Genomic DNA, 13242 nt, shown 5'->3' on the forward strand with positions numbered 1-13242 from the left:
CAAATACATCTAGATCAAAGATATTAAAATGTGTTTTTCAGATGCATTAAAGAGCACAAGATGAAAGTTCACGATGATAAAGTATTATAAATTTCTCTGAACATTATGAGATCTATATTCAAAGAAAACTGAACATGTCAGATTAATGTTTTAGTTTGTCTTCTACATACATGCAACTATATTAGTCTGTAATATGACGACTACTAACATGCAATATGAACCATTCATAAACAAGAATGTAAGAATGGAATATATATTTGAATAATATATATTTTATATATAAATTATATACCACTTAAGACCACTTAACATTGATTTCTGAACTTGGAGTGGTCTCTTAATTTTTTCCAGAGCTGTGTGTGTAATATATATATATATATATATATATATATATATATATATATATATATATATATATATATATATATATATATATATATATATATATATATATATATATATATATGAAAATATTTTCATTATTTATATAAATAAATATGTATTCATTATTTATATGTTTATTAATAGTTTACAATAAAATAATATAACAAAATAAAATAGAATATTCATATATTAAATCAATATTATTAATATAATAAATAAAATATTTAAATATTTGTATTATTTATATAAATATTTGTATTCATTATATATAATAGTTTACACTAAAAATAATACAAAAGTATTTTAATAAATGAATAATAAATAATATTTATTTATTATTTATATAATAATATATAATAATAAATATTTGTATTCATTATATAAACAGAACAGTTTACACTAAAAATAATACAAAAAGTGTTTTAATAAATGAATAATAAATAATAATATTTATTTATAATTTATTTAATAATTAATAATAATAATAATAATAATAATAATAATACATATTTATAATAATATAATACAATATATTTGAATATAATACAATAATATAAACTTTAAAACAGAATTTTAATATATTAAATAAATTATTAATATAATTATAATAATAATAATAATAATAATAATATTATCATATTTTGTAGCAATTTTATAATCAATAATAATAAATATAATAATAATAATATTTATTATAATAAATATTTAGAATAGTTATAATATTGTATACTACAAATATTAAAACATTCATATATTAAATAGTAATTAAAGACTAATACAGAGAAACACGACAGAATAAAAGGAAAGCAGAGTCATTCACTATCACGTGGGTCACAAGCGTTCACAGATGTTCGTGCATGAAGTGTCTGACACATGCATGATGGGAAGAGTTTCTGAAGGGAGGAGCACACCGTTACAGCTACAGAGCCAATGCTAAAGCTATCTCTACGCACACATAAACCAGTGCGAAACACGTCAGCAGTCTAGATGTTTCTTCTGGCTCTGCACTTGCAGGTGTTTAATCCAGACGGAGGTCTTTGAATTCACTACCTCATCTTGTTTATCCTCATCTAGTTGGCTGTTCTGGTTATTGACGCCTGAGCCGTGAGCTCCGCTCTGGTTCTTCCTCCGAATGGAGCTACGCGATTCGTCCGTGATGCTTTGAATCTGAGGTGCGTTTCCCCGTTAGTAGCAGAAATGAAAGAGGGACCACAAGTCACAAAGCTGTAATCATGAGCCACAGCCGCCGGCCTGAGTCCTTCTACATCATTAACCACAGCAATTCAGATGCTTTCTGAATCTCATCAAGAAATGTCACAGCAAAATTAAAATAAAAAAGAAACCATATTTTTCCTATTTTGACATTATTTTCATTCTTATTTTTGTAATGCAAAATAAAGATTTTTCCCATATTATAGTTGCCTACTGACATTGGTTTACAAATATAGCATAAAAATAATGTTTTCTTTTGATTTTAGAGTGAAATATGTACCTATTTGGACATTTCTTGGTAGTTTTGTTGAGATTCACTCATGTTAATGAAGATACTGATGTTAATATGGTCACTGCAGACTCATTCAGCACTGAAGGAGTGAAACATCACCTCTCGCTCGCGCTCCGTCCTCGACAGCTGCATCTGCTTCAGCATCTGTGAGCGCTGCTCCATCACCAGGGTCTTCTCGTAGGTGAACGCTGAAATGTCACTGTCATGCTGGAGTCGCAGAAACAGAGAAAAACAGCCTCAGTTACACCTGAACACGCATGAGCAGCACAAACTAAGATGATAAAGAACGATCAAACACACACAAAACTTCGAAAGGTTTCCTGAAGCTGTTTTAGTTCGTAAATTATCACAGAATTATTGCATATTAAAATATTAATATTTAAAAATGTATTACAAATACATTTTATATTAGAAAATGTGAATAATATTTTAGTATGTTAAATAAATTATTATTAATAATAATTAGATAATTCAGTATTAGATAATTAAATTATAAAATAATAAAACAAAAATAAAACATTAAATTAATATACACTCTAAAAAATGCTGGGTTAAAAAAACCCAAGCTGGGTAAAATATGGACAAACCCAGCAGGTTGGGTTAAAGGGCACCAATTATGCCCTCTTTCACATGATGTAATATAGGTCTCTGGTCTGGTCAAGTTTCAGCTTAAAATACCCCACAAATTTGCCCCTATTTTGGGGTGAGCAAAAACATGCCTTTTACTATATTACTATATTGCTGGCTAAAAAAATAAATCCAAAATTGGTTGAAAAAAAAATGGCTGGGTAAAAACAAACAACCCAATCCTTGGTTTTGTCCATATTTAACACAGCAGTTTTGAATAATAATAATTACAATAATAAAAAATAATTTCACATTAAGCAGCAATAATATTTATAATTATATAATATAATAAAATAACACAAAAGTTTAAAAACATTATATTAATATGTTAAATAAAAGATAATTCAATACTATGTATCAATAATAAATATTTTGAATAATATAATACAAAAATTAAAATGTATTATATATTATGCTATACTATACTATAAGTTTAAAACATTATATTAATATATTAAAATATAATTAATTCAATATTATGCAACAATAATAAATAATTATAAAATAATAACATGCAAATTAAAATTCATATATTAAATGATTAATAATAATAATAAGAAGAAGAAGAAGAAGAAGAAGAAGAAGAAGAAGAAGAAGAAGAAGAAGAAGAAGATAACTGAATACTATGTATCAATAATAAATATTTAGAATGATAATATAGCATAATAAAAAAATTAAAACATTATATTCATATATTAAATAATTTAATACTATTAAAAATATAATATATATTATGTTATACTATAATATAATAACACAAAAGTTTAAAATTAATATATTAAATAAATGAATTAATAATAATAATAATTGAATATTATGCAATAAATAATAATATAACAAAAATTTAAAACAATAATAATAATAATAAGAAGAAGAAGAAGATAATTTGTCAATAATAAATATTTAGAATGATAATATAGCATAATACAAAAATTAAAACATTATATTCATATATTAAATAATTTAATACTATTAAAAATACAATATATTATGTTATACGATAATATAATAACACAAAAGTTTAAAACATAATATATTAAATAAATAAATTAATAATAATAATAATAATAATAATAATTAAATATTATGCAATAAATAATAATATAACAAAATTTTAAAACAATAATAATAATAATAATAATAATAATAATAATAATAAGATAATTTGTCAATAATAAATATTAAGAATGATAATATAGCATAATACAAAAATTAAAACATTATATTAATATATTAAATAATTGAATACTATTAAAAATATAATATAATGTTATACTGTAATATAATAACACAAAAGTTAAAAACATATTAATATATTAAATAAATTAATAATAATAATAATAATAATAATAATAATTGAATATTATGCAATAAATAATAATATAACAAAAATGTTAAACATTAATAATAATAATAATAAGATAATTTGTCAATAATAAATATTTAGAATGATTATAATATAGTATAATACAAAAATTAAAACATTATATTCATATATTAAATTAATTAATACTATTAAAAATATAATATAATATAATATAATATATAATATAATATAATATAATATAATATAATATAATATAATATAATATAATATAATATAATATAATATAATATAATATAATATAATATAATATAATTTTTTGCAGCATGTTTATCATATCACAGTCAGATCACAATAAATGACACTCACACACACACACAAAATCATGCAGTCCTACACAGCAAAACCAATTTTAGATTCTGGTGGCAAGAAAACTGCATCTGTATCTTCTCACCATCTCCACCACCTCCACCTCAGCGTTCAGACGGAGGTGATAAAGGAACATCTGCAGGTCTTTCTTCATCTGGATGCTGTTGTCGTCTAACTGAGCCACGGTGAAAATGCGCATCTTACACTTCCTCCACACCTGAGACACGGACACAGAAGAGCATGAAAAGTTGCACTGACACTTTTTGATCAGCTCTGATTGTTGATTCAGGGCCGCACCTTGTGCTGTCGCAGTAAAAACGGCAGCAGCATCAACAAACCGCCGTCATGGACGATCCACCACACGTCGATGGTTCCTTCACTGAGACGCTCCTGATGAGGGAAACTGTCCACGTTTTTCGCCACCAGCAGAGCCTGATGGGCCGCAGTCGTCTCTCGGACAGTCTCTGTGGAGAGAAACGACAAACAGGCTCTAAAGATCTTACCGGCATGTTGTTGGTGAAAAAATGTTGTTCCTTTATAAATATGTACACATTTCAGGGATTTTCTTTTTCTCTCCGTTATTATACACTGAGTCTGACCTATGAAGCTCTTCCAGGACTGAGGGTCGTTGGACTGTCTCCAGTTCCCGGGCCAAGCCATCAGAACAGAGTTGTGCTTCATTCCTCCGAGCCCGGCGGACTGGACGAGGTGAGAGATGCCGTCACGCAGGTTCGACGACACCACAACATGACAGAAGCCCTTCGTCTTCTCTGCCGCCATGGCTGATTTTATATTCTACAGTTGTAAATAAATTAAGAAAATAATACGTGAACAAAATGCCTTATATCTGATATAATTCAGAAACATGTATACTTCACAACATGGATTTTGGATTTGATCAGTTCTCTCTGTGGCCACCAGGTGTCAGTAAGAGTTCAATGATTGAGTCCTGCTGTGCAACAACCTGTTTGCTCAGTTTATCTGAGGACATAAACTGCCGTGACATGTTGTAATTGACTGTTCATACTATGTTTGCTTCAAATCATGTTTAATCGCTTTACATAAGCGTGAATCTTCAAACAGAGGAACTTCTGTCCTGATTTTACAGACAAAATACTTTCACAAAAACAATCAGTGATTCTTGTTTGAAAGTAGCGTTAAACTCAACACAAAAAATAAAACATTATATTAATATTTTAAATAAATTATTAATAATAATAATAAGATAATTCAATATTATGTAGCAATAATAAATATGCATAAAGATTATCAAAAATTAAAACATACCTATATATTAAAATAATACTAGAACTATTAACATAATATATGTTTGATTTGTTATAATATTTATTGTGGTGATGTATTATTATTGTGTCTTTTTAGTTTCATTTTTCATTCATAGTTTCATTTTTAAGAGTGCTGAAAATTTAAAATGACCAGGTTTTCTATACTCAGAATCATAAATAAAAGTGTAATACATTTATAAAGGTGTGATTCTTCAATTAGAGGAACCTGTCGTCAACTTTTGTTAAAGTATTTTGACAAAAAAACGTTTTTAAAGGGTCCATAATAATAACTTTAAATCTTATTATTGTGTCTTTTTGTAAAATTAGTTCCTCATTTTCCCCCAATTACTTCCTCATTTTTATGTGTCAAAAAGTTAAGAAATTCCCTACCTTCTATACCCAAAATCTAAAAACAAGTCGGTAATTCTTTACAATAAGGTTTGATTTGTTAACAACTCAATAGTAAACATGAAATAACAATAAAAAATACTTCAAAACATTTATTAATCTTACTAATGAAAATCAAAAGTTGTATCTCTTAGCATTATTTAATGCTGGACCTCTGAACTAACAATGAACAGTTAAATAAGATTAACATAAAGTGTATTGTTCGTTGTTTGTTAATGCACTTACTAATGTTAACTAATGTGACCTTATTGTAAAGTGTTACAAAACTTTATACTAAATTTATCTTGTTCTGTTCTGCAACCTTGAGCTCGGGAAATAATAAAGCATCATTATTATTCTTCATCATACCTGTTCTGCTCGTTTGGCCTCGGTCTCTCTGGTGAGGTACGTCCCCTCCAGCACCGAACCCACGATGGTCAGACCTTTGCCTGCTTTCAGCTGCGTGGTGAAGGACAGAAGACGAGGGTGTTTCACTGAGAGCTCAGAGTCCAGATTGAGCAGCACCAACAGCTGAGGTCTGGAGAACATCAGGAGAACATCAGGAATGGAGTAAATCAGGGGCGGATACTCCATTATACAGGGTTTCATAAGCTATATTACAACTTATTTCTGCTTATTTTTCTCTCTGAATTTCCTATTCATGGATACAACTTTTCATAGTACAATGCATATGAAATGTGGTGTTGATCATGTGTTTTAATGCATTATTTAAAGGGTTAGTTCACCCAAAAATGAAATTTCTGTCATTAATTACTCACCCTGATGCCGTTCCACAACAGTAAGACCTTTGTTCATCTTCATCTTCAAAAAATTAAGATATTTTTGATAAAATCCGATGGCTCAGTGAGGCCTCCATTGACAGCAAGATAAGTAACACTTTCAATGCCCAGAAGTTCAGGTGACTACAGTGGTTCAACCTTAATGTTATGAAGCAACGAGAATACTTTTTGTGCACCAAAATAACGAGCGATTTTAAAACATTGCTTCATGAAGCTTTACAAATCTTTTGTTTCGAATCAAGGATTTGGAGCACCAAAGTCATGTGATTTCAGTAAATGAGGCTTTGTTATGTGATAAGAGTTTCGAAATTTCAATGTTCACCACTGGGGGGCGTGACTTTGGCAGGTGTGGTTTGAGACACGCTACGAACCACTGATTCGAATCAAAAGATTCGTAAAGCTTCGAAGATTCATGTTTTGAAATCACCCGTCACTAGATATTGTTGAATAAAGTCATTATTTTGTTTTTTTTGGTGCATAAAAAGTATTCTCGTCACTTCATAACATTAAAGTTGAATCACTGTACACTCTAAAAAATGGGTTGAAAATGGACAAACCCAGCAATTGGGTTGTTTTCACCCAGTGGTTGGGTTAAATGTTTGCCCAACGTGCTGGGTAGTTTTATTTAACTCAACTGTTGTATAAAAATTACTGTATTGCTTGCTTAAAATGAACCCAAAATATGCTGGAAATTAACATTTATTAATATGTTTAATAAATGAACATTTATTAATTAGATAATGAATAATAAACAATAAACATTTATTAAATTGCTTATTAATAAATGTACACCTTTTGATTATTATTGTTGCCTCTAGTAATTATGTGTCTGATTTTTAATTTCTCACCTATTTTGGATTCATATTAAGCCAGACATATAGTCATTTTTAATCAGTAGTTGGGTTAAATAAAACTACCCAGCACGTTGGGCAAACATTTAACCCAACCACTGGGTTAAAACAACCCAATTGCTGGGTTTGTCCATTTTCAACCCAACATGGGTTGTTTTTAACCCAGCATTTTTTAGAGTATAGTCACATGACTGTTTAAAATACGTCTTTAGTAGCTTTCTGGGCATTGAAAGTGTTAATTATCTGTCAATGGAGGCTTCACTGAGCCATAGGATTTTATCAAAAATATCTTAATTTTTTGTTCTGAAGATGAACAAAGGTCTTATGGGTGTGGAACGGCATGAGTGTGAGTAAATAATAATGACAGAAATTTCATTTTTGGGTGAACCTATCCTTTAAAGTGTAACAGTGTAAATAGAGTATTAGTGCATAACCCTGGTTACAAATATTAACAAGAATAACTGACTAAAAGGTGGACTGAATATATTATAATGCACTAAAAAAGAAAGGATTCTCCATTCTCAAATCAAACCGTGGAGGTTTTTCCAGCTCGGGATTAAAGGATTACGCAGGACTATCAGAGGTGTGACGCTTTCAGGTGAATGATGTCAATGTGAGGCTAGAAGTCAAGAGCTCACTGCCATTATCATTAATGATGATTTACTCTTTATTGAACCCCGCAAAACTTGTGTAAATAAAATCCACTAAAATTAATTCTGACGGGGTTATTCTAGTGCAGCTGGGAAGTCGTGAGTCGTGTTTCATTGAGATATTATTATAGGTTTCATTATAGTTAATAGTCTGATATTATATTTTGCATTTTATCTTAATTTTTGTTAAAGTTTAGTAACTTTACTGTATATTTTTGAAATTTTTTTCAATATCTATTTATTTAGGGCATCAAGTTGAACTAATAACCCCGGCCATGAGAGGCGATGGACAGACTCTCATCATGTCCATCAAGGAAACTAAAGAGGCTTAGACACGGGAAAAACACGGAAGAGCGGTAACAGAGATTGTCTGCCAGCTCACAGATGTCAAAGAGTAAAATACAGATCCATTTCTACTGCGTAGATTAGACGAGGAATGAACAGGTTTGACCTGATTCCTGAAAGACGCCTGAAGTTTCATCGCATCTCATTGTATGCAGGTTATTTAATCCGTGAAAGATTACTGAGAGCTCTGGGAAAAATTCAATACTGATTCCCTCCGGATTATGACACTGAAGTCCAGGGTGAAAGATAGAAAGAAAGCTGGAATAGAAATGTGTAGACTGCTAGATATTTTGCTTTATACTTGCTTTTAATTCACTGAATTTTCCAAAACACAACCTTTAATACATTTTATATAATTCATATGAATAAAATTTGTTATGTAATACATATGAATAAAAACATTTAGAAATAAGATTTTTTACTTTTATGCTCACCAATGCTGCATTTATTTAATTAAAAATACAGTAAAAACAGCAATATTTTAAAATATTTGTACAATTTAAAATAACTGTTTTCTATGTGAATATATAGTAAATTGTAATTTATTTCTTTGATGTAAAGTTGAATTTTCAGCATCATTACTCCAGTCTTCAGTGTCACATGATCCTTCAGAAATCATTCTAATATGATGCTTTGCTGCTCAAGAAACATTTCTGATTATTATCAATGTTGAAAACAGTGTGCTGCTTCATATTTTTGTTTTCAAAAGCCCTTGATGAATATAAAGTTAACAGCATTTATTTGAAATAGAAATCTTTTGTAATATTATAAATGTCTTTACTGTCACGTTTGACCTATTTAATGCATCTTGGATGAACAAAAGTATTAAAGTTCAGTAAAAAATCCCAAACATTTGAACAGTATGATTTTAGACATGCAGCCCAGGTGAGGATTTATTGGTTTATATAAAAATGCTTGTGTATTATTTTGATCCTCACCTCCAGTTTTTGGTGTGCGGCGGAGCCTCCTCCAATCGAATGAGAGCGAAGCGGGCCGCATTGAGGGACAGACCGCGGATCCCGTCGCCCCACTCCTTCTCCGCCCTGAACACAGACGTAAAAAATCACTGTGAGGGAGTTTTAACTTACAATGACTCACCGCAGACAATCACTCAGTCAAATTCATCTGTAATCAGCTTAACTGCACTGACTCACGGCGTGGGCCGTAATGCGCTTCTGCAGCTCTTACCCGCGGTATTCGATGTATTTGTAGATGCATCCGGCGATGAGCATGGCCACCAGAGCGTAGTACCAGGAGGATATGAACATCAGAGCCAGACACAAACTCATCCCGAGAAACGAAAGAGCCCTGATGAATGAGAACATTTTAAATAAATCAATAATAATAAAAAATAAATCACTTAGATGCGTATGAGATGGCTGAAATGGAAATGAAATAACCTGAGAATTATGTATCCTAAAGTATAAAATAGCAACATCTGACAAATGAAATTGTTCCTCAATGTAATATTATATATATTCAAATGTGCAAAGTCATTGTACTTCAGTTCAGTGCATTTAAAGTCTCCAGAATGTGTCTGTGAAGTTTCAGCTCAAAATCCCCCACAGATCATTTATAATAGCTTGTCAAATTTGCCCCTATTTGGATGTGAGCAAAAACACACCGTTTTTGTGTGTGTCCCTTTAAATGCAAATGAGAGAAGAGGGCGGAGCTTTAACAGCTCAACAACAACAAAGCTGGAGAATCTCACGCAGCCAAAATGAGGATTGTCAGTAACAGTGTTCAGCCTTACATTGTTCAAACCGGAGTCGACACTGATGGAGAGACTCAGGAAGAAGTTACAACTTTTAGACGTTTCTGAATGGTTAGTGGATAAATTGATGTAGTTGCTGTGGAGTTGATTCAACTCATCCACTAGCATGTGCCGTCATGTTCATCTTTTGTGTTGAATTTGACCCTCGTTTGTGAAGCAGTCCGGCGTAAAATGACGGCATGACAACAACACTCGACTACAACAACTCTTCCTCTTCTCTAAAGCAGCCCAACATGGCCTCAGCCCCTTTGTTGTGTGTTCTTGGGGGCGGGGTTTATGTAAATTTTAGGGTTAGTGATGTCACCAACCCAGGAAGAAGCTCGTTGTAGTCCCTACCAGCCGTATGTTGTAGTCCTTAAAAAGAGAATTCTTAAAAAAAAAAATCTCCTATGCATTGAACTTTGAGCGTTGTAACTTTGCAGATGTTGTTTGTGATCAAACAGCAACATTACACACTTACTAAAGTTAAAAAAATGAAATCATAATCAACCACCCCTTTAAGTGAAAGTTACTGTGGATCTTGATTTGATTTGTGAAAAAAATCCGAAAAGAATTAATAAACATAAAAAATATATATTATATACATATATTATATGCAGTATATATACATACAAATGGACACTACTGTCCAAAAGTTTTTTTTTTAAAAAGAAATTAATACTTTTATTCAGCAAGGATGCATCAAATTGATCAAAAGTGACAGTAAAGACATTTATAATGTTACAAAAGATTCTATTTCAAATAAATGTCTTTTGAACTTTCTATTCATCAAAAAATCCGGAAAACAAAAATATGTCACAGTTTCCACAAAAAAAAATGATGATAATCAGAATGTTTCTTCAACAGCAAATCATCATATTAGAATGATTTCTGAAGGATCATGTGACACTGAAGACTGGAGTAATGATGCTGCAAATACAGCTTTGATCACAGGAATAAATTACATTTTACAATATATTCACATAGAAAACAGCTATGTTAAATTGTAATAATATTTAAATTTTGATCAAATAAATGCAGCCTTGGTAAGCATATAGGAGATATTCAAAAATGTAAAAAATCGTACCGACCCCAAACTCAGATGTGATTTCAGACTGAAGGGTCTCACCAGTGGTAGTATTTGAAGCGCGGTCTCCAGTTGGGCGTCCTCAGCAGCGTCTGGAGGGCACAGGCCAGATTGACGAACAGATAACACATGAGAAAGAACCTGATGGGAGAGACACAGTCAAACACACTGCCTGTCACCACAGTAAAGGAGAAGTGACATCAGACCTGAGACTTACATCGACAGGATGGGCGCCACAGCGTCAAGAGAAGCGATGAGAATCCCACTCTCACAGATCAGAGCCGTCAGAAGAAGAGCCCAGGTCGGCTCTCCGTTGGCTTTGCCGTGACCAAACACCTGAGAGATGATCACATGATAGTCAGAGCTGTATATGTGTGTCGAATAATATGTGGTGAATTCAAAAGATGAAGCATTTGAAATACCACAAAAAACATAGTTCAACAGCTATTGTTACTAAAATAAACCATGGTGGTATTAACCAGCACTGTCATCAACTCAAAGCTTCTTACAACGTTTGTAGGAAATATCATTTTAATTCACATATTCATAATGAATTTATATTTTTTTATTTATGATTTCATAATAGAAACAATAATTGAAGTAACACTGGTATTTAGATTTTTTTATAAAAGTTTATAAAATGTTCTTGTTTCTGATTCAAAACTCAATGGTAAAAACAGTTTTGTTATCATTACATAAAACTATTAAAATCAATTTTATTTGTTGAAATAAAGCTAAAATAAAATATAAATATTAGATAAAAGCAACAAACTAAAATAAAAAGTTTAAGATGAAGTATAAAATTACTAAAACTGAAATAATTAAAGCTAAATAGAAATAAAAAATAAAAAAAACCTAATATAAATGACAAAAGCACAACAAAATGAAAATTTAAAAATAAAAGCTAACTCCAAATATTAATAAATTCTATAATACTATATAAATAATTCTAAAATAACACAGGTTAGAGTTGGTAAATTCAATTAATTCCTGTGTGTTTTTTGGCGAACTATCATTTTAAGTACGAAATACGAATAGCCATTATTGAGCTGCGGCACTTTGAATCTGACGCATTCGTAGAGCAGATCATACCTCGAGGAAGGGCACTATGCCGTCTCGAGCGATGGCCTGCAGCAGCCGGGGGGCGCCGGTGAGACTCTGAAGCCCCGCCCCACAGCAGGAGAAGAAAGAGCCAATCACGATCACCCAGGGGGAGGGCCAGGACAGCGTGCCAATCACCAAGTTCCCTTTCACAGAGTCTCCAAACCTAATGAGCAGGATTGATATTATATGTTAACATCTATTATATATATATATATATATATATATATATATATATATATATATATATATATATATATATATATATATATATATATATATATATATATATATATATATATATATATATATATATATATATATATATATATATATAATATATTAACCATTTTGTGCATATGTTTAGTTGTATTTTGTATATTATACATGCATATTTAAAGTATTTCTCTCAGGCTTTCATGTTTTTTTTTATTATGAAACAACTACTGCCTATCTTTGGCCAGCCATTGCGTATCTACGATTCCCTAAAATACTGTCTAGGTAGGGTGCACACTAGGTTTAGGAATTTTCCTGAGATGGAATCACAACACAAGACGACTCTTGGGATATTTCACATAAAGAGTTCTTTGACTTCTCATAAACAGGCATTGCACAGAAACTGACCGTTATTTAAAGTAGATTTCCTGTATGTTTATTCAGGAAAATGAGGATTATGAGAGGAAAAGCACTCACTTGTCTCGGAGCACCACACCGTCGATGCAGGCACCAAACAACACGACACAGGACAGATCTGAGTTAAACCGTTAAGAAAAC

General features: G+C 30.8%; 1 protein-coding gene and 1 long non-coding RNA gene across 9 annotated transcripts in view; both read right to left on the reverse strand.

Moving 5' to 3' along the window:
• LOC137014248 (uncharacterized) overlaps positions 1-13242 on the reverse strand; it is a 439549-nt gene that overhangs the window by 97884 nt on the left and 328423 nt on the right. The gene's annotated exons all lie outside the window — the stretch shown is intronic.
• slc12a7b (solute carrier family 12 member 7b) overlaps positions 1-13242 on the reverse strand; it is a 69125-nt gene that overhangs the window by 6749 nt on the left and 49134 nt on the right. For 4 of the 7 annotated variants that reach the window (XM_067378573.1, XM_067378572.1, XM_067378574.1 and 1 more), the window contains exons 11-22: positions 13162-13219; positions 12460-12634; positions 11585-11703; positions 11410-11508; positions 9716-9835; positions 9466-9570; positions 6251-6419; positions 4808-5003; positions 4506-4672; positions 4294-4425; positions 1988-2095; positions 1435-1551 (exon numbers count right to left, since the gene is read on the reverse strand). In XM_067378573.1, coding sequence (XP_067234674.1) covers positions 1435-1551; positions 1988-2095; positions 4294-4425; positions 4506-4672; positions 4808-5003; positions 6251-6419; positions 9466-9570; positions 9716-9835; positions 11410-11508; positions 11585-11703; positions 12460-12634; positions 13162-13219 — 1565 coding nt within the window. The remainder of the gene's footprint in view (positions 1-1434; positions 1552-1987; positions 2096-4293; positions 4426-4505; positions 4673-4807; positions 5004-6250; positions 6420-9465; positions 9571-9715; positions 9836-11409; positions 11509-11584; positions 11704-12459; positions 12635-13161; positions 13220-13242) is intronic. The other 3 variants (XM_067378577.1, XM_067378576.1, XM_067378578.1) reach the window with 1 other exon arrangement.

Source organism: Chanodichthys erythropterus, chromosome 23 (genome assembly GCF_024489055.1).
Source record: "Chanodichthys erythropterus isolate Z2021 chromosome 23, ASM2448905v1, whole genome shotgun sequence".
Classification (NCBI taxonomy): domain Eukaryota; kingdom Metazoa; phylum Chordata; class Actinopteri; order Cypriniformes; family Xenocyprididae; genus Chanodichthys; species Chanodichthys erythropterus.